Source organism: Xiphias gladius, chromosome 5 (genome assembly GCF_016859285.1).
Source record: "Xiphias gladius isolate SHS-SW01 ecotype Sanya breed wild chromosome 5, ASM1685928v1, whole genome shotgun sequence".
NCBI classification, from domain to species: domain Eukaryota; kingdom Metazoa; phylum Chordata; class Actinopteri; order Istiophoriformes; family Xiphiidae; genus Xiphias; species Xiphias gladius.
In genome coordinates, this window is record NC_053404.1 from 16,338,073 (window position 1) to 16,360,373 (window position 22,301).

The following is a 22,301-nucleotide window of genomic DNA, read 5'->3' on the forward strand; positions in this document are numbered from 1 at the left end:
ATAAAAAAAATGTCACACAATATGCAGTACCGTCTTTGTGGAACTAGATCAGTGACAATGTCCACAACTGCTATACCTGAATTATAATCATTATCAATATAATCATTTTTTACCAATATTACAAGTATCACCCTGGATTTATCTCATAAATGACTATATTTTCATTGTAAATTTTAAAAAAATGTCTAAAAAAAAAAGAAACAGATAAATTAATTTCAACAAATTATATAGGGGAATAAAATGAGTTTTATCATACTGACAGTAATTTGTAGTCAGAAATCTTTGTATTCCACGGCATTTTCAGATTCTGTAAAACATGTTAACAATACTACCTTCCCCAACAGTGGACATTTTTACCAGATGGTTGAGTGTGTTCTTAAAAATGATTATAAAGGCATCAGAATTTTTTCAGAGTGTGCCTTCACATCATTATGTCCAGTAGACCCTCTGAAATGACACTGAATCAAAAAAAAATATTATCACATATGAAAACTCCACCATTAGCTTACGCCGTGTAAGAGGTGTTTTTTCTGTTGAAAATGTCATGGTTCTAAAAAACACAGTACACACTTCAACACACTTCCCGCGAGTCCCAGAGATGGCTGTATCAGGTTAAGTATAACCACTTAGTCACTTAAGATGTGCTCAACCAAATGGTATGGAGCAGACAGCCAGCGTCCTTTAGAGATGAGTCTGCAGAGGGAAATGTCGTTAGTCAGAGTTGGAAATCGGCTCTCAAAGTGCTGGAAGGAAATGGATGGGCACAGTGACTGAGGGAAGGATGACCTTGCTTTGGAGGGGAGAGCAGAGGAGCTGATTAGGAAAGTGAAGACCTGCTGCAATCCAACGCCACCTGAATGAACGGAAGAAATCTGACGTCAGTTCAACTCCCAAGACAGTATTACAAAACAAACCGCAATGTGAAATGCAGAATGAACTGCAAAATATTTGGTGCAAAAGAGGCTGAATAATAATAATAAAATCTACTCCTTATCCTTATTTTTCTCATTTTATTAACTTGAACTCAAAGCCTTTAGTTCAACTTGTTTTTCTCAAACTTTGGCCCCTCAGCAACAATTAATGACTAGTCGCAGGAACTTCCTGAAGGAAAAACAACTGGATGATATCAGTGTTTCAGGTGAAAATATCATCGACGATTACAGCGATGGGAATTGCAGCTGGGCAAATCAGCTAGCCTTGTTACATTTATGAAACTTATCATTTTTCAAATATTTACAAGACTATGTTTTTAACGGGCTTCTGGTTTATTAAATGATACGAAACAACTGAAAGTGAAACTGGAATAAAAGGAAGAAAAGGCTGAAACATTTCCTTCTTTGGGTGTGAACCTGTGATCATGCTGTGATTTAATTAGATAAAGTTTAAACATGAAATTCCAGGAAAGTTTAAACATTACGCATTCCTTGTAGCTACATTTTACTTAGATTGCATCTGTTATTGACAAACAAATCCACATATTCTCCGGTTGTCCCCCCAGGGCAATGGCTGCAACAAAAAACATACGTTGTTCACAGATTAAATGGAGTTTTTGTTCAACTACAAAACAGTTATATCATCTCCATCAGCAGTTCTTGTTGTATTTAAGTATTACAAGAACCGATGCTCATGACAGAAATCTGCTGGACAGCTCACAGAGAAAAAAATTGAGCTTATCACTGGTTAAGAATGTGAGGAATCTCAACATGTCAAACATGCAAGAAGCATTCCTCAGCCATAAAATACTTTCCTTGTTAGAGATTAAACATATAAATATGCCAACTCTGTATGTCCAATATTGACTCGAGTTTATATCGTACCTAAAAATAGATCTACGTCCACTAACCTGTGGCATTCTTGAGATTTTGTGAGCCATAATGAGGTTTTTCTTGTCTTACCTCCTACACGAAGGTCATCAATAGTTTCCTGTCCTGAGTGCAGTTTGGGTAAGTTCGAGGCTGCTGTCTGCAGATAATGCTCATCCGAGTATTATTCCTGCAGGGATGTCTGCTCTGTCTGGAGCTGAGGAGGAAACTCAAACAGGAAGAGCCCCGATGTGACATACTTGACAGTTTCTTATCCTAAAGAAATTATGGAGTAAGGAGAAGGTTTCATTATTTCCCCTTTAAAAGTGGAAAATCGAATTCCATAACTTTCAGACTCGTAAGAACAGGACTTTGTGGTTGATATAATGTGTCTGTCTGATCACTTAATTATGAGTTAGTCTAATCAAGGACTAATTGGGCCTATCAGATTACTATAACCTCATCAGACCAGTCCTGCATTGGAGTTTCAGCAGCTTTTCACCTGTATGTCTCACAGGTTTGCATCTTCAACAGTTTGTCACTGCAGATAGTATCAAGACAACGCTTTCATGCAGAGTATAGCTTAAGGACGATACAATACCAAACAACTTTATTGTCCACCATAGTGGAAATATGTCTTTAACCACACTATACAGATGAAGCATTACAAAGAACAACATGAAAAACAATGTACAAGTGTTACTGCTATGCAAACCACGTGGAGCTCTCCACCAAAAGCAACAGCCGGCACAGCTGTGAGCAAGCAAAAACAAAATAGTTATGTAATAAGTTTAAAATTACAGTTGCATCCTGGATGAAACACTTTTTGTAAATAATTTTTCTTTCCAGAGGTGTCTTAAAACTTCTTAAGCTTCACCTCACCAAAGCTTAAACATATTTTTTTCACTATCCTCCACCAGTAGCTGGATATTTTTGGTTTTATTTGCCCAGGTTTGGAGATATCTGAGAATCTCTGTCTTCACTGCATCACAGCTTAGATAAACGAAATTTGGTTCGTGGGTCTCCCAGCATTAAAAAAAAAAGGACACTTAGACACTGATATCTCTTTCCAGAAACCATGTCCCAGTTACGCTAGACAATCAATATGTATTTCTATGAACAGTTTGCATTGGAACTAATTTCTACAAAAGGAACTGTCCTCATGAAATTTGTTTACTGCAAAATCTGTGCACAGGACACTGTGTCCGAAAAGACACTATCAGTGTTGTTAGAAGTCCCCAGATCCTTTACTTAAAGCGAGACCATATACTACTTTAAATACTGCTGTTTTTTTATTAGGTAGTCATGCTTTGTATGTTAACCCTTAATCTTCAAAGTAACTAGAAAGCTCCCTACAGAGCTACATATTTGGTTAAAATTTGATTAAGACCTGAATAGGACTTTTTGGCATCAAATTTTTAAAAATGCAACAGAAATGTATCATTTCCACGGCACAGCATGTAAAATAGTGACACAGACAACCAGGCAGCTAGAGAGATGTATCAAGTTGAAGCTAGCTGGAGAGATAGCCAGGGCTTGCTAGCTAAAGCTAAAACTAATTTTTTTTTTTTTTTTTTTTTTACAGATTTTTCCCCAGCTGTTATCTGTAAATTAAAAATATCCACTTTTAAAACGCAATATCTTGGTAGTTCAGTTTGTTATTCCATGTAGCAAAATGAGGCAGTGGCTAAATTCAAACATTATGGAGAAAAAAACGCAGCCAAACTCATGCTACGGGTAACTAACGTTAGCTTAGCAGAGTAACAGTAACTGCCATTTCAGCTTTTGACTTTTGTGCGATTCACGTTATTTGGTCTGATTAAGCTACTTCGAAATCACATATTTAAATGATGATCCATTTATTATGGATTTCAACTCTAAATATCAATAGTAGACATTTGACAAAAATTAGAAAAACAGATTTAGTCCGTATTTACTATAAATAATCAAATTAAAGTTAAAATGGACAAGAACACATTTTGTTTGTAGATACTGTGTGTTCCCATGAAGATGTCCAAAGGCAGAGTGCAGTACCAGCATTGAAGTAAGTTAAGTAAGAAAATGTTTAATATTAGTTTCTGTGAACTAACCCATTCCCGAGTTTAGGTCCCGAATGAGGAAGTTTCACTGAGTTGTGCATAAAAGCCACAGAGAACAACCCTCTGTGGTTATTATGACCTCAGCAATGTTTCCAGCCAAGAGACAGACAGTCGGTGACCGCCAGACAGATGACTTCAGTAACGGAGTCCGACAGACACGCTGAAGAGAATAGAGCAGCTGGGTGTGTCCCCGTGACCTGCTGGGCAGATACAATACTCTATCAGAGTCTCTTAGCAGAGAGACCGTCAACAAACACTCAGGAGGATGATTAACAAAAACACAATCCTCAAACTGGCCAGAAGTGTGTGTGTGTGAGTGTGTGTGTGTGTGTGTGTGTGTTTGTTTGTGTCTGGGCTATTTTTACATTTCTATATAAATATACTATATATATTTACTGTGCATTTTAACTTAACTTAAACTTTGTGAAAATGACATTTACTTCAGATACCTTCATCAGAATGTAATGTGGTATTGTTCAGTGTCATCGCTACCAGATTAGCTTGTGTGGAAATAACGTCACACCTTGTTCCTTAGTGTCTCCTGGTGCTTTTATGACTCAGTCTGTAAGTATGTTCATGACTTTATCTGCAATGTTTGTGTGTGTGTGTGTGTGTGTGTGTGTGTGTGTGTGTGTGCATGTGCGTGCGTGCGTGCGTGTGTGCGTGTTTGTGTGTGTTTGTGTGAGATGAGAGTGACCATAATTGTTTTTGGATACTGTACTGGTTAAACGATCATTCCAGATACAGTGCTGACATAAAATTACAAGAGCTATTTCAGGACAGATTGTATTTTAATATTCTATCAATGTGCATTTGTCGTTTTCATTACTGTTACTTGACCACCACCCCCTTTTCACTGGAACTCAACAACAATCCTGTTACCAGAAATGAAACGTTGTGCTATTTATATTTCCTTATTATTGACAGGTCAGTTGATGGTACACAAAGTCATTCCTCCTCCAAAACCTTCTGCTCTCACACAGCACACTCAAAATTCGCAGTCATTTTTGAAACAGGGGGTCCTTCACTTCAGACAGAGGTAGACAAAAGCAGCTCCTCATTTAGCCAGCAAAAGCCAACTGTGCCAGCTGAAATGAAACCTGTCCTAAATATGCACTTGATGGCTGAATGATAGACTGATATAAATGCAAAACTGCATTTCTCTGGCAAAAAAAAAAAAAAAAATCAGCATCCTCAGCAGCAGATGACTCATGTAGAAGACGCCTAGTTACAGTTGCTAAGCTATGATAGGGCCATTTTTGTTCTGGAGAGGGGTTTCATGAACAGTCCACTGTGAAATAATTGTGTTTTCACAACTGTCGAGGGTATATGCAGGTTAAAATTGTGCATCTGTATGTGTGTGTTTGTGTGTGTGTGCCGAGGGTTCACTGAAGAGCTGAAGTAAGAAGAATCTGCTTGTTATTCATGCAAAAAATATACTGACCTGTACGCAGCTGTTTTAAATTTACATGTAGGTTGAGCATGTGCTTGTTTGTTTGCGTCGACTTAGCATTTCCATACAATGACAATGGCACTGCACCGAAGCCTTGCTCCATCCATTCCCTCAGTCTCTTCCTCCACCTTCCTCTGCATTGTCAGCGGGCACCTGTTAGTTTGTGTTGACGCGGTGCCTTTAACACCTCTGCTGACCAACTTAGCAGGGTAAACGCCTAACAGCACACCGGGGCCTCTCAGCAGGTAGTGGACTGTGTGCATGCAGCAAGCTGCTTGCACCTGAGGGTAATGCATTGTGTGCTAAGCTGCTGCTGTAAAATCACTTTGGTCATAATGCACTGATATGGTGGTTACGCTGGGGGGAAAAAAAGACTCTAATCTAACATCTTGTCTTCATGGTCAGGGCCTTCACTAATCAACCCATACAAGTTTGAGAATAATTGCACAGTTTCCACGGCAAAGTTTTCTTTGCAAATATTAAGATTAGTGGGAAAATACTGATTCGACACCCGGAAACAGCTGAAATAAAGATAAATCTCAGACAAAGTACATACAAGCCCAGTATGTCAGAAAAGTGGTCTTGATTTCAGCCTCAGCTCTGGCAGGTAACTAGAGTAAACAGTATTTGGTTTGATTGGCAGGTTATTGTTGAGTCTGTGGGGGTGTTGAGGAAGGTTGGACCTTCTCTCAGGACGTAGCCTCACTTCCCTCGCACAGAGACTCTCAGGAGGAGAGCAGTGTACCTTTTAACTTTTTTATTTGTGCTGTGTTTGTAAAGGCCACATTCCCTGAGCCTGGCTTCAACTTGTGTTATTCTTCCTGTGCTGTTTGCCCCACTCGCAGCTGGAAGGACAGGAAAACCGATCTGGAAAACTACTTCATGTATGTCATCGGTGATTACAGGACGGCAGCGCCCGCCTGTGCCTGGCACTGGCAGCCTAATGCCTGGGCCGGTGGGGCCAGAGCAGGCCTGAATAATGCTGTCCCAGGGGGACTATGCAGCGCACCCCTCCTCTCTCAAGGCCTCGCTTCTGCTTCCACGCAAGGAACTGTGTGAGTCCGTACAGCTCTGTCAGCACTCTTCCTGTGGAGAAACTGGAGAGGAAGCTCCACCAGGCAGCCTGAGGTGGCCACAAATCTCCACAACTTTCAATTTCTTTCTTTAATCTTTCCACTTCAAGCACACACAAAAGGCAGATTAAAGTTTTATCACCATAATGCAGAATGGCCCCTCTGATTGTGTTTCATAATATATATATATATATATATATATATATATAGTGTATTAGGAGCTACCAATTCACATAATTTTAACTGATTTATGATCATGTCAAGATCTGCACTGCAAAAAAAAATCTGTCTTAAGTAATTATTAATTACTTACTGAGTCTTAAAATTTTCTTAAAAGAAAATCTGCCAGTCAAGACAGATTATTTCAACCTATTTTCTAGAGAAATCAACTTCTTTCAAGAATTTTCAAGAAATAACAAGTGTGAAACCCTTGAAAGAAGACAGAATAAGGGGTCACTGTGCTAGAATAAAAAAAGACATCTCTTTTTATCGTATTATAAAATTTGTGAAACCAGTTGACTTCAGTTAAAACAGGTTGAACCACAAAAGCAGATTTGTTTCTTGTTTTGAAGAAAACAGACAAAAAATACGTTGTAGGATAGAGATTTTTACAGTATGTGCAGTTTCTTCAAAGTAGCCAAAAATTCCAGCTTTCAGGTAATTGTAGTCGAGTAGAAGTACAAAATATCGGAAAAGTCTGACTATTCAAGAATAGTACAAGTACCTAAAAAACTGTACATGAGTAAATGTACTCAGTTACTTTGCACTTCTGCTATCGCACAAGAATAAGTTAATACGAATACCTTTCGATCACATTAATCATCAGATCAGATTGTTTTTGAGGCCGCAGAGAAAAGTGAGAAGTACTTTCAGATCAACCTCACTTCTGGCATGAGACACAGTAAAATATTCTAATGTGAGATCCTCTTTTCATTGCTTCCTCTTTCCTCCGCTGCCACTTTCCCAGGCAGAGGACCTAGAAGAGCAATCTAGGGGGATCAGGAATGACAAGGCAGTCCGGCCTCCCATTGTATGTGAGCGTTTACTCAGCATGGGAGAGCAAGGACAGTGAGGCTACAAGAATACAATGGGCTCATATTTATTTACTGCTTAGTGGCAGCCAGGGACACCCCCCTTCCAATAGCTGATAGCAGTTTTACAGTAATAGACCTCTAATAAAGACCTCAGAGGGCAAGTGGAGGCTAGACTCTCTGGCTCTGTCCTGGGTAAAAGTATTTAGAAAATAGGGAGCATTTCATCTCATGGTATAGGAATGTCAAGAAGTGTTTGTATTTTGGTGCTAAACCTGATTATATCTAAAATTTTTGGTCAAAATATTCAACCCCCCCACTGTCCTGCTTTTAGTGTAACTTAGAGATCTGATAGCACGGAAAAGATGCTTGTTATTAGCTGGAGAAAGCCTCAGTTTGTGAGGGTGTCTTTGTATATACATACGCAGCAGGCAGCAAAATGCAGCTTTTATTTTGTGATTTCGGGTGGGATTTGGGAAGGATCATGTCTTTTCTGTGTTTTATCTGTGATCCGTGTGATATCGTGTGATGTTCCTTATTAAAGCCCTTTAGCAAGCTCCTCTTTTTAGTGCAAAATGACTGTCCCGACATAAAATGGCTCCTATCTTTGAGCCCTTTTCATTACACACATGATCCTGGGGACATCTTTGGAGTGTACTATCAAAAAGTCAAAATCAAGCTAAATGATACTGACACAGATCTCCAGCAGCACAAACATAGTAAAAAGAAGAAATTGGAAAGTTTTCTTCAGTTTTTTTTCCTGTTATATTTTGAATGCGCTCCTGTTATAAAATAAACAAATGCTGTCACAGTGATATTGGGGTATTTAAATGGTTTATACAGAAACCATCATGTGGTTTTATGCATATATATAGCACAGCTCTCTTCGTCAGTATTCAGGTCACTGTCTGTTTTAATAAAAACTCTGAACAATTAAAGACCGGTTAATTGTGCAATAAAAAGTTGCACTGTAAAATGCTCCTGTTTTAAACTACTTAAACACTGTTCCTGCTGACTTTTGCCTTATTAATGTGACATTTTCTGCATAATTGCGCGCCAGAAATCAACGTGATGAATATAAACACAATACTTTTTGTCTCTGTTTCAAATACTTGAAGTCACATAGACACATGTGTGCAAATAGCTAGTTACTGCATAATGAATCACTAAGAGAAAAGGGGATGAGAAGAAAGCCTGTGGAGTTTGCAAGTAATGCCTCTGAGTTCCAGCAGAGGGCTCCATCCGTTGCACAGACTGTCCAAATAGGACAGAGTTCATTAACCATATGTAAAACAAATTAGTGACCCAGTACTGCTGGTCTGTTACACAGGAATAGATGAATGAACTTAAATTAATTTTGTAATGTCAGATAGAGTGCATTTCCTCTAAAACTCCCTAATAACGCTGCATGTGTAAATATACCCTCCGCTGTTTTGGACTAAAGGTCAAACCTCACAGTTTATATCCAGCTGATCTGTTGTTCTTAAACACAAGCTGACAGAGGCTCGACCATCATTTACACTTGTTTCCTCCCATGTTTTAAATTGACTGAAAAAAATGTCTGGAAATCGACCAAAATCAGCGCCGACTATCTGACCTACATGACTGAGCCCTGGGCCTCAAAAAAATTAATTTTCCGAGAGGCATTATGAGAGCGTGATTTATTGGTTGCCTTGATGCCCGGTGGGTGTAATTGTGAGAGCAGGGCTGAAGTTGAGTGGCTTTGATGCCTCATCTGTGCCCTCCTCCAATCCCCCAGTTTCAGAGATTAACTCAGACACTGGATTAAAATCTCAAAATAGAGAAATCCTTTTTAGATGGACAGATTGATTAAAGAGGGGAAAAGATGAGTGTGCGGTGGAACCAAGCTGCTGATACTCTCACCTGGGGGTTCTCGAAGGGTGAAAGTCAACCTGGAGCTCAGTCACAAACAATTGTTTTAAACCAGACTGTTGATACTTAAAGTTGATCTGCCATTTGAACTAAAGGCTAATGAAATGCTTTTTCTTTCCCTCTTGTTTGGATAAGGGGTGGGAGAAGTACTCAGATATATCATTTGAAGGAATAGTTCAACAGTTTGGGAAATACACTTATCTTCCCTGAGAAGACTGATACCACTCTCATGACTGTCCATTAAACATGAAGCTGGATCCAGGTTATCTTATTTTAGCATAAAGACTGGAAAACAGGGTAATTTTACTCTTATATTGTTTGTTTAATTCATACAAAAAACAAAGTCTGTTAAGCATGCTTCCAAAATGATGAACTATCCCTTTAAGGCCAAGTGCCAAAAGCTTTAGCTTTCCCTCTTGACTGTGACGTATCTAATGAAAGACTGATTTCTCTTTTCTCTGTATTTTTTGAAAATGTAGTCGAAAACGAAGATGGTGCATTTTGAAAACCTGTTTTGGGGTTTTGCATCTACATAGCTGCATTTCTGTGATTTTTTTTTTTAACGTTTGTATGTAGTATTTACACAAAGAAGGGCAACTGATAAGAGGAGACAGGGGGACTTGATCATGGTCCTCCATATTGCTTCCAAAAATTCATTTAAAAAAAAGCCAAAATCATCAATGAAACTGCAAAAGAACTGCAAGAAGAAAAAGACACAAGACAAAATGCAAAAAAAAAAAAAATCCGATGCATGCTAAAACATGCACAACAGACATACTGCAGGCCACTTCATAGAAAATTCAGTTTCAGAATTGTGCTGTGAGGTCCACTTGCTGTTAACTTCAATTTGAACCATAGCCGTTTGGCGCACATTTTAGGAAAAGCAGCAGTAACAAGTTTTCTTCTTCATATACTGCTCGGTCTGGTGCTAACAGACAAAAGCCTGATGCTTGATATCGTCATCATTGTGTGGGATGTGAGTTTGATTGCGGGAAGCAGGTGTAAGTGTGGCCTTTCAAACCAAATTTAGTCATCTACTCACTTCCCCCTGGACCCCAGGTTCCCTGTACATTTCCCAGCAGAGCCGCCACCCCCACCCCCCTCCACCTGCCTGCATACATGAAACAAAGGGCTGCATGCAGAGAGAATAAACCCCCATATATTCAAGATTTGGTGCATTTTCTTAGACTTTTTAAATTATTTGTTTTTGCTGCTCTGCTCTCCTCCTCTACATCTCTCTTTGCCCTCATCCTCTGTCTCCACAGCTCCGCTCTCTCCTTCCAGAGCTAAGCTCTCTTCCTTCCTGCCCTCTCACAGCTTCCTGCTCCGGCTCTTATCACTCCAGAAAATGTGACACGGTCTCAGCCCAGTCAAACCAACACTAACCTCTGTAGTCCCTCTTTTCCTTGGCCATCACTGCCTTAAATGGAAGTATTCTGGCCCCGCTGGGGTCTGGGTGCCTGAGGGGATATCACAGAGGCCCCTGTCACCCACCTGGGCCAAATCTGTTAATGGACTTATTTATTATAAACAATATAACCACAACTTCACAGCCTACAGAGGAACAATAAATCTGAAGTGGCCAGGCGTGTTTTTATTTATGTATTTATTTATCTGAGAGGAAGCCGTGGGCACATTGGGACATTATCAACTCATTCTCCTCCAAGGGTTTTTCCTCTGAGCTGAGGAAATTGTCTGCTTTGATTCACTGTGTAAATCAGAGTCTTATAATACAGGGACAGGAGATCGCATGACGCCAAGACTGTGAGGTCTGGTTTGTGGTAAAATGTACAGAATCATGCTCCCGCTAATGTAACTTTTAAGTTATTTTCATGAACATCTTTAAGCAATACGAAGAATTTCTGGTTTCTGGTTTTGCCACCATTATATATACATATATATTGATGTGTTTTCTCTGCATGTCACCTCAGATTTAATAAATATCCATCAAAGATCATAGAAGCATCTTGAGTAACATTATGTCCATGGCTTGCAGGCTGTATTTATTGTTGTTCTATGACACCGCTGCCAGATACAGGTCTGCTAAGGCATGATAGAGCCCATGTTATTGTAAGGCCACAAGGCCATCTGATAAGCCCCCATGCTCAACAGCCTGCGGCGATAACACATGTTTTGGATGGTATCGAGCCAAAAGAGCTGAACCTGCCGCTGCACAGAATGCAACAGTTACTGCAGAGTTCAAAGTCTGCACACCGGGCATTGATCAGAATATCTGGATGCCATTTTTCAGCTGTGGATAATGTCCTCTTGGGTGTCCATTGTTTGACACACTGTCGCATGTCAACGTAGGTAGCAGGCTTTTGTGTGGATGCAGTTAGTGATGATATCGAGGGGGGGGGACTTTCCCCGGGTTTCCTGATATGAGCTTTTCCCATGTTATCATGCAGGAATGATCACAGGAGGGGCGCTGATCATCTGACACTGATTGCTGAAATGTGATTGTGATTGTGATTGTGATTGTGATTGTGATTATCATGCCATGTCTATAAAGCACGAGTAATCTAGTATTTTTAACACTGACCTACATGTGTTTTAATTTAATAGTACAACATTTTGGGAAATATATGCTTTCCTTTCTTGCCATGAGTTAGATAAGAAGATTGATACCGTTCTCATGTCTCTGTGCTAAATAGCTAGCTGGTGGGCGAATTTTGTTACCTTTGGACAAAGCCAGGTTAACTGTTGCTGCTTGTTTCCAGTTTATATGCTAAGCTACACTACCCAGCTGCTGGCGGTAGCTTCATATTGACTGTACAGACATAAGAGTGGTATCCTCTTATCTTACTTTCTGAAAGAAAAAGCAAATGAGCATGTTTCCCAAAATGTTGAACTATTCCGTTAAACGGAGGCTGCAGGGAAGGCTTTGGTGCATTATAACCTCAGGTAAGTAGTGAGTAGATATTGATGATCCAGACCATTGTGTGTAAACGAACTGAGGAGATAATCTCCGTCAGGTGAACTCAGCCACAGAGAGCTTTATACAAACACAGGAATTCCTTGAAGTGGAAGATAGGCCAGATATGTGAGATAACGCATTGATAAAATAATCTCATGGCGTATATTTCACCGTGACTTGACTGACTGTAGTCAAAACTGCCATAAGATTTCATGTTAATGGTGTATTTTTGGAACATGTTAATATCAGCCCTCACTTCTGTTCTCAAAATGTAAATCTTTAAGGAGTGAAAGAAAATTAATCACACCTGAGATTGATTTTTATTCCACCCAGCTCCACCGTTAACATAACACCCATCCACCTGCCTCGCGATTTTGTTAATTTGATGGGACAGTAATTCGAAGGGAGCCTTGAGCGAGAAGGGGGAGGGGTGGATGAGGTGGGGTTCTGTCATCCTGAAGAAACTATTTGACAGAAAATAGGTGAGAATCCGATTAAAGGTGGGTTGGTTTTTCTTATCAGTGCTCTTGTACAGTGTTATTGTAAAGGGAACAACATACAGAGGAAGCACTCACACACTCAGTGCATTTCCTCCGTAAAACCACAGATGTGTGAAAACAACACGAGGTGCATTCCTCAGCCATTTCTCTCACTTTAGCACAATAAAGGACAACAGGGCCCGCAGAGCATTGTAGTCTCTAATGTAACTGTACAAAACGTGATTCAAAGCTCATGTTTGGGCTTGTCAAATGTTCGTCGTTGACTCTGAAATGACAGCAAGGTCATATAAAGGTGTTACATCATTATTAGGCAGCGTAAAGTTCAAGGCTGATTTGGGAAAACAGTTTTAGGGAGCTTGTAACCACAGGCCATTAGAGGAGAAGTTGTTGCATCTATGAGGAAGTTCCAGATATGAGTTTTGGAGTATTTGTTCTGTAATCCCCAGAGATTACAGGGTATTATTTCACTGCAAGAAAAACTATAAAAAGTCCCATATTAACCAAGTCTTATGATTTTGCTTCAACCACTGCTCAGGATAAGTGTCAGGATCTTTTTCCTTATCTTCTGTCTCTGCGGCTGCCTTGCGTACCTCTATTGATCCAGATTCTTGCTAGGTGTGATGCCACTGATCCCACACGCTATTATTGATTGACACCGGTCACCCTGTGCCGACGTGGCGTCCTGTTAGCACCCTCAGGGGTATCGGCATTTTGCTCCGTGGTGACACTCTAGCGCCTCAACAAGGCAAAGGCCACGCATGAAAGGATTCGGAGTGTTTGAGCTACCGAGGAATCAATTCACACCCTGATTGTCATTTACAAAGGCCTCACTGTCTCTTCCCTCGTTCCAAAATTCTAGTCTGGATGGTCTGATTAGTAATTAACTCAGTTTTCATCCTGAAGTCATCAAACACTGATTTTAAGGTCTAGATACTGTTCTGATTTCCATTTACTTGGGAGTGAAAGTGCAATCTCTTCAACCTGCATCCTCACATCGCAGCAAAACAGATTAGATGAATTGAGGGACTTCTTTGGGTGGAGGGGTCAAATGTAGGTCAAGTTGTGGAGTGTAGTATTTATGTGGCTGGTGGCTGTCAGGGAAACAATGATGCAGCTCAAACGTAATCTATCATTTGTTTTCTCACCAATACTACTGAAGCAGTGCCTTATTTTGCCATACAAAGCCTGCAGTAAGTACGGGAATTGTGTTGGCGCTGAAAATCAGAAAAAGGACTTCGGTGTTTCTCTGTTTGAACAGTCAAAAGTATTGTTGGGCACAGAAGTGGGCTTGTTATTGTTTAGGAGTGTAATTTCATCTCTTTGATGGTAAAAAAAACAAAAAAAAAACAGAAGTGCTTCATTATATAGCTGCAGTTCATTCTCTGATGTTTTCTGATGTTTCCAAGTATTGGTGTGCATGTTTTGTTCTCTTTGAAAAAAAGTAAAAAAGTTATTTCAGGCTCATACTCATATGTCAAGGACAAAGAGAAAAGAAATACCCAAAATAGACAAGTCTTATCAGTTTGGGAATGGTCATTGCACCACTGGAAACAATGCCACAGCGAGATGGGAGCTGAGGTTGACCCTAATAATGCGACTGGTCTGTCAAGGAACCTGGAGAACAGGAAGCGAGCCATACCTCTGTCTTCATGGATAAAGTCATAAAAATGATAAACACAGGTCTCAATTAGCCTCCGCCAGGACAATGTGCTGCTCGCCGGCAGGGAGGATTAGGGTCGGTCCAGTAAAAGTGAAGAGATGAAAGAGTCTGCTCTCCTGTGTGGCTGACCTCCCTATGCGTTTCACTGAGGAAACCTGGGGTTTCCCTTTCCCCACTTACTAATGGTAATTCACCTTTCAATCAAGACGTTCTATTAATAGATCTTCTCTCCCTGTGGTGTCGGGAGAATGGAGTGGGAACAGTAAAAAATGAGCGAATGTGACCCTGCGGCTAGCTGTTCCCCTTGTTTACGGTTGTTGTGCTAACAGGCTGCTGGCTGCAGCTTTGTATTTAGGGGACAGATATGGGAGTGGTATCCATCTTCTCATCTAAACCCCAGCGGGAACTTCCTTTAAAACCTGTCTGATCATCTGACTGCTTAAGTCTCTTGCCCTTTTCGGACTTTGTTTGAGCAAAATTGCCATTTCCTCAAGTCCCAGCAGTTACTTTGCTGAGGAAAATGTAATGATAACTGACTGAAAAGAAGGCCAAAACCAAGATACACAAGTTGTGGAAAACTCAATTATCATTTAAGTAAAATTGGTTTTGTTGCAAATTAAAATATCTATCATTTGTGATATTTTTAAATAAATAACGATTTGTGGACCTAAAATGACAGGAGGAAAACGTAGACAAATTAACACATTTTTTTCCCAGAATGGGAATGATCTACTTTAAATACCAATATTTCTTTACGTGTATGTACTTTTTAATTGTTTAGAAGTGTGCATATACCATTTTCTCCTAGACGATACATTCACCAAGGGCTCTTCCCACATTTGATATCATTGATTCAATGGCATTATAATTTTGCATTGCTGTATCCTCTAAGTCACTTGAGTGAAACTACAGCACCATGGATGTTCTCAGGAAAGAGACTTTGATTATTTTACTTGTTGCTTCCGTTTTATTGTTGGCTGACCCAAGGCAGCGTGCAAACCCGGAGGTCACCACAACTTGTGGTGAAAAGTTTCCAAACATCCTCATGTTAGCATGACTAAAGTCATATTTAAGATTTTTCTTGGACCCAGGCTTCGGTTTAATAAAACAGACAGAGAATGAGGGCGAGACAAGAAGATAAGGCGGATGTGCTCATCTCCAAACTGAGCAGCAGAGACAAACAAGAAATAGTTTTATCGTCAGAGCATCTTCGTGAGGTGGGGGCAGGATGGTGCTGCAGATGGGTAACAGGGTGAAGATATCAAAATCTCCTCGTTGCTCAACGTGGGACGAACTGGCCAGTAAACACAACAGGGTCGAATAGATTCCCACCTGATTCCCAGCAGATCCCTAACAGATTAATGCCCCTAGAACAATGAGACGAGACGGCTTCCTCTGTGTTCACTTGTCTGAGGCAGACAACATCCCAGTGCTACCCTTTCTGAATGGTTGGGGTGTGTGCTCACGGGCAAGTACACTTTCCCACTACACACATAAATACATTTGTGTATGCATGTGAGTACACAAGTATTAGACGGCATGATCAGTTTCTATCTTTTTTTGAGTCATCTGACAGAATTTCAAGTCCCCAATTTTTGTGTCCAAAGTGTCTAGCACGGTGACCTGGGGAAAAACATGACCAAGCGTAGACTTTCACATCCTTTTTTCTGAACATAAGTTAACTGCAACCTGTGGATGATCTCTCATATCTGCAATCTCACATATGGGGTGATATTCAGGATACTAAAGATAAACCACCAAAAAAAAAAACATATTTAAGTAAATCAAACTATATACTTTTTACTAACGTATTCTCACTACTGGTCCTCAACTAGGTTCTGCAGTGTTTGACTGACAGCTGATGGCAGATTAGAAACTTATTTTATATTCCTGAGTGGCATTATTAACGTTGAAACTTGAAATGTTTCAGCTTCAGGAAAAGGTGTGATTTCTATTTACAGATCTAGTCTCTCCCCTCCTTCCTCTCCTGCACACCTGTTATGTGCCCCCCTCCCTAACCTCGTCATTCTCTCCTCCTCACGACCCCTTTCCCCCATCCTGAAACACCTTCCTCTCTCCAGAGCAGGTGTTGGAGAAAATTATAGTCTAATCAGACAGTCTAAACAATCAGTATCTCACTGCTGATAATGACAAATGTCTATACACTTCCATTTAGGTCCAAGACTGTGTGGCATCCAATTAATTTTCGAGCTTTAACAATTCTACAACAGCCTGAAGTAAAGTGACAAAAGAACTATAATGAGGATTTGATGAAGGGTTGCATTTAACTTTGATTTTTTTTATTATATATACATTTTTATTTCAATTAACCCTTTAACACCAATCCCCTTTTGCTGGTCGCCCACCTCTACATTTAGCAGCTAAAGAGCGAGATATTTCCTTCAAGAGACAGTGGAAAGCTAGAAGAGAGTGAGTATTAGACTTACAATGCTCAGGTGACCAGACACATGGCTTCATATGAATGCTAATGTTGCTCCGCGTCTGTATAAACAGGCAAATGTTTGCTAGCACGTTCGCCATATCAGCTTCTTAATATGATAATGTGTCAGTTTTAATGTTTCAGGTATACATGGAAAAGACTAAACTAGTAATACAAATGCACATGTTCATGTAACATTTTATTGTACTAACAGTACATGAATGCTTTATAATGCTAGCGTGAAGCAGGAAAAGTGGGTGGTAAAGGTTTGATCAAATCATAATTTTGCCCATAAAATGTCACAAATTATTTGAACATGCCTATCACAATTCCCCAGAACCCAAGGTGAAAACTCCAGCTTGCTTGTTTTGTGTGACCAATAGTCCAAAACCCAAAGGTATTCTACTTACAGAGAGATAAAAGAGAGAGAAACAGAGACTTCTCACATTTGAGAAGGTTGAACCAGTGAATGTTTGGTATTTTTTGCTTGATATATGACTTAAATGACTCACCGATTATCAAAATTATTGCCAGTTAATTAATCCACTAATCCATTGGCACATATTTGATGTGCTGTTTAATATTTTAAGAACAGGGCAGAGTACCCAAAACATTCAATGCTAATTAGCATAGTATTGTTTAAACTCTGTTCTAAAGCTCTGCCCTTCTGTGGCTTTGTCCATTTCGGGTCTGTGCAGCTTGAGTGGCTTGGGAGATCAGCGCAGAGTGCTAACATATATATACCTTCCGTCCCTGTGATTTAAACTAACACCACTGCCTCGCCGCTCAGCACAAAGGAGCCAGCAAACACATTGTGCAAATTCCCAAGAAAGCCACCCACAGACATTTATACAGCAAGACTGGCGACCAGCAGCTCAACTGCGTTTCAGAACTCACTTGGAAGGCGGACAGTTTGTGCTGCTACGCCAAGGACAGGAAGTGCTTGCAGAGGGACAGGAAGTGCTCACCGCTGCAGTAGCCGAGGCTGGAACTGAGATAATGCCATTGTGTAAGCAAGCCAAGTGACCTCTCCCTGAGCGCAGAGTCCAGAGGCTGGCGTCGAGAGCCCTGGCCCCCACCCAGCCCCAGACTCCCTAGGCACGGGGTGGGGGACAGGGGGAGGAATGGAAGGAGGAGGAGGAGGGGGGGGGGCGCTGAGGCGTGTCACCTCCCCCTCCCCTCCTTTGGGTTGACTCCGAACCTCACCTTGTAGAGGAAATGTGGCTACGACTCCAGACTTTATGACTTCTCCCATCAAAAGCCAGGATTTTTCACTCCCACACAGCGAGAGAGAGAGAGACAGGCGGCTAGGGCACACTCATGCCCACACCCATGTCAACACATGCAGTCACAGAGACACACATTGAAACACACTAGACACACAGAGCCTCTCTTTCTCCACTCTCCTAGTATCAGAGGGGGAAAACCCTATCAGGTCATCAGCAGTAAAATAGATGATGACAGTATTATAGTCCAGATCCTGTCCCATGCAGAGCTTGACTGGACCTCCATCGAAAACACTCTCCCACCAACCCCGAGAGGGTCACCCAGCGTGCTCTGGAGTCCCCACTGGTGTCTGCATGGGGCACCAAAAGGTCGCGTAAGCATCTCTCATATTTCTGTCAGCCCCTTTTGACGTGTCAGAAGGACCGCAGACCACAACAAGATGGGAGCGAGAAAAGACGGAGCTGACAGGTTGAGGTCTGTTGGCTCTGATAAGAACCCCCTTGTAGCCTGTGGGTGATGTTTGGATTTCTGGCCACAAACGGGGGCTTCATTCTCTGCTACATAAACACACAAAGTCTGCACGTTTGAGGTGCGACAGGTTGCTTTAACCTTTTACCTCGTATCCCCACGCCGGTCTGGGCCAGCTGCTCCAAAAACAAGGAAACACTTTCTCGTACATTTCTGTGGCTCACACGTGTGTGTCGTAAGAGTTAATAGAGTTTAAAGTGGACCACTGGCTGATGTCATCTACGCATATTCAATGAAGTATGAAGGGGAGGTGGGGGTGAATTAGCTTTATTTTAACTTTTTAAAGTCAGACGAAAGATTAGAAATTAAACAATGAACTGAATGAGCACCTAATGGTTCATTTATTTAAATATGTAGTTGACTGTAGGCTTAGCATTATTTCCGTTATGGCCCTATTATACCACTAGGGTAAAAATAAGAAAAGACAAAGATATTTGGGCTTTTTTTGTATCTGTAAATGTGGTAAGAAAAATGGCATCTAGAGTGTTTAACGCCCTCCATTGAATCAATCAGCTGTTTATTCGGTTCATTAGCATCCCAGAGTGTATCCACCCTTAGTGGATCCACATAAGGAGAAACTATTATAACATTTTAACGTCTCAGCCTGAGACAAAAGCGCACCAGTATCACATTTTTTTCTAGTCAGAGGCCTCATCACTTAAAAGCTATGGGACGGTTGTTTATTTAAGCTTTCTCCGCTCTTGTTGATTTCCCTCCTTAGGAAATTCAAATCTCCAATTCACGCCCCTTGCCCAGCGCTTGCTCCTCATTAAGCTTCCATCAAAGAAAGTCTCCATCGAGGGAGAGGGCCGTGCGTAAGAAAAAGCTGCTAATGAGGGAGCCATCGGCTCCACGCGTAAACCTGATATTCAAGATTTTAACACAGTTAACCGCCCAATACACACCCTGGCGACCGAGTGTATTGGTGTCTGAGCATCCTTGGGAGTGAGAATCAAAACTGGACGAGTGCGCTGGGACGTGGCTGTCCAAATAAACGTTATTGTGGATTACGGAGATAATCAGTCTCACCTCTTTTCGCTCCAGAAGTAGGTAAAATTATACACACTCGCCTCGCATTAAAGCCCACATATATCTTAGTCTTTATATACCCGCTGCAAAACGAGTTTTGGTGCAGACCATTATACATTCTTATCATTTAGAGTTGTGCATCCATGAGAAATTCCACGGCGTCTTTACCCCGGGGGCTCTCAGCACTCCGAACAAGGGTCGGGGGCGGGCTGCCCTCAACTTTTTTGCACCTTTGCGGTAGTGGGCACTCCCACCACATGGTGATTGGCTGCCTGCGAGTTTATAGCTCGGCAACCTCCACACTCAGCGCTGAGTAGTCAGTACTGTTCAGAACGTGCGGTTCCTGGAAGTGGTTCATGGACTTGACTAATTGTTTTTCATTCCAGTCTTCAAGCCAGAGGCGTTTGAGTTTGTCTTGATATTACTATATATATATATCTATATATATATAGATATATATATATAGATATATATAGATATACATTTTTGAATCTATCTGTAGTCTGTTGTCAGTATAGGCTGTTGTTGCCTCGGTGAGCTGTCCGGTGGCTCTCCAAACCTCCCAGCTGGACAGAGATGAGCAGTCCCGATGCGGGTTATGCCAGCGACGATCAGACCCAGGCAAGGTTTACGATGTCAGTCATGATGCCTGGAATGGGACACTGCCAGTGGGCCGACCCTCTCAGTCCTCTTGGGGACACCAAAGTGAAAAACGAGCCGTGCGCGTCCAGCTCCGGCAGCCAGAATCGCGGGAAGAGCGAGCCGCGGATCCGGCGGCCCATGAACGCCTTCATGGTCTGGGCGAAGGATGAACGCAAGAGACTGGCGCAGCAAAACCCCGACCTGCATAACGCCGAGCTGAGCAAAATGTTGGGTAAGTAATTTTATGCAGTATTTAATCAATTTTGCGTTGCTTGCCTATATTGCCAGATCTACACACTTTGTTATAGAGTCACATTATTTTTTTTCCAAGCTGTTTTCCGAATTTTGGCTGCTTGTTTTTTAGTTTTGTGTTTCGTGGATTTCAGTCTCATTCTGCTCAAACAACAGTAAATGGTAAGGCCTTGAGTGGATGCAGTGGTTGTTCAGGCAGCAGGTGAAAAGTTAAGCCTCAGATGTAACCTCAAAAACCTGTCCCTGCCCCCTAAAATGGCAACAAGCTATTTTTGTGTGCATCACCAGGCTGCGTACAGTATCTGCTGACATATCACTGACGTGCACTCTCCTCTTGACCTGCAGGGAAATCATGGAAAGCCCTTCCTGTCACAGAAAAGCAGCCCTTTGTGGAGGAGGCCGAGCGGCTGCGGGTTCAGCACATGCAGGATCACCCCAACTACAAGTACAGGCCCCGGCGGCGGAAGCAGGTGAAGAGGATTAAGAGGCTGGATTCTGGCTTTCTGGTCCACGGCGTGTCCGATCACCAGGCCCCGTCGATGACGGGAGATGGCAGAGTGTGTGTGGAGAGCCTGGGCCTGGGCTACCACGAGCATGGCTTCCAGCTTCCTCCACAGTCGCTCAGTCACTACCGGGATGCTCAGGCTCTTGGGGGCCCCTCTTATGAAACCTACAGCCTCCCCACACCTGACACCTCTCCTCTGGACGCTGTGGAGTCAGACTCCATGTTCTTCCCTCCACATTCACAGGAGGACTGCCACATGATACCAGCATACGCTTACCACTCCCAGGCGGCAGAGTACCAGCCCCAGGACCCCCACTCCAGCCACCACAGCAACCCCATCCTGCACCGACACGCTGCCTCGGCTCCAGAGCAGCCCCCTCAGCCTGCCACCCTTCCCCCTTCTTACATGGGATGCCCCAACCCTCTGGCCATGTATTACACCCAGCACTGCAGTCCCAGCCACCCTAAGCGGCACCCTGGAGGAGCAGGACAGCTCTCCCCTCCTCCTGACTCTCACCCCCACTCTGCAGACAGCGTGGAGCAGATGCACCACTCTGAGCTGCTGGCTGAGGTGGACCGCAGCGAGTTCGAGCAGTATTTGAGTTCCTCTTCAGCGCGTGCGGACATGACAGGCTTGCCCTACGGGCCACACGAGGCCGGCATGCAAGGACCTGAAAGCCTCATATCGTCGGTGCTGTCAGACGCCAGCACAGCTGTGTATTACTGTAGCTACAACAACTCCTAACCTCCGCCTGGCCTGTTACCCTGCTGCAAGGACATATGATCAGACCTCAAATTCCTGTAACTAAATTGATAAAAAAATGTTTAAATTAAAAAAAAAAAAAAATTTCACTACCGACAGAGAAGGCCAATGAGATTACAAAATGCAGCTTTGTAGAAGACATTTAATGAAGCCATAGAATATTTTAACATGAACACTGGTTTTAATCTCCTCTCTTGCAGGGATATGAATTCATTTTGTGATAATAAATATTGTACAGTCACTATTTTAAATTTTATGTTTATACTGAAGGTGTTTTTATACTTTTTGCACTTTTGAGAAATAAATTTTTGCAAATAGACTCGTCCTCTCTTGTATTTATTTTTTACATTCTTCTAAATTCCTGACAGCATGTGATGAAACCTTCCTTCCTTATGTACGCAACAGAATCACATTAACTTAATTTTAGGCTATGTTTTATTTTTTAAATCAAAGGTTCTGTCATCAAAAAGGACACACTACTGACTTT

The 22,301-nt window shown here is 41.8% G+C and overlaps 1 protein-coding gene across 1 annotated transcript; it reads left to right on the forward strand.

Moving 5' to 3' along the window:
• Positions 1-19,576: 19,576 nt before the first annotated feature.
• On the forward strand, positions 19,577-22,081 carry sox17 (SRY-box transcription factor 17). The gene is made up of 3 exons (XM_040126379.1): positions 19,577-19,669; positions 20,171-20,526; positions 20,892-22,081. Exons 2-3 carry the CDS (start codon positions 20,229-20,231, stop codon positions 21,794-21,796), a joined length of 1,203 nt encoding a protein of 400 aa, XP_039982313.1. The 5' UTR covers positions 19,577-19,669; positions 20,171-20,228; the 3' UTR covers positions 21,797-22,081.
• The last annotated feature ends 220 nt before the right edge of the window (positions 22,082-22,301 follow it).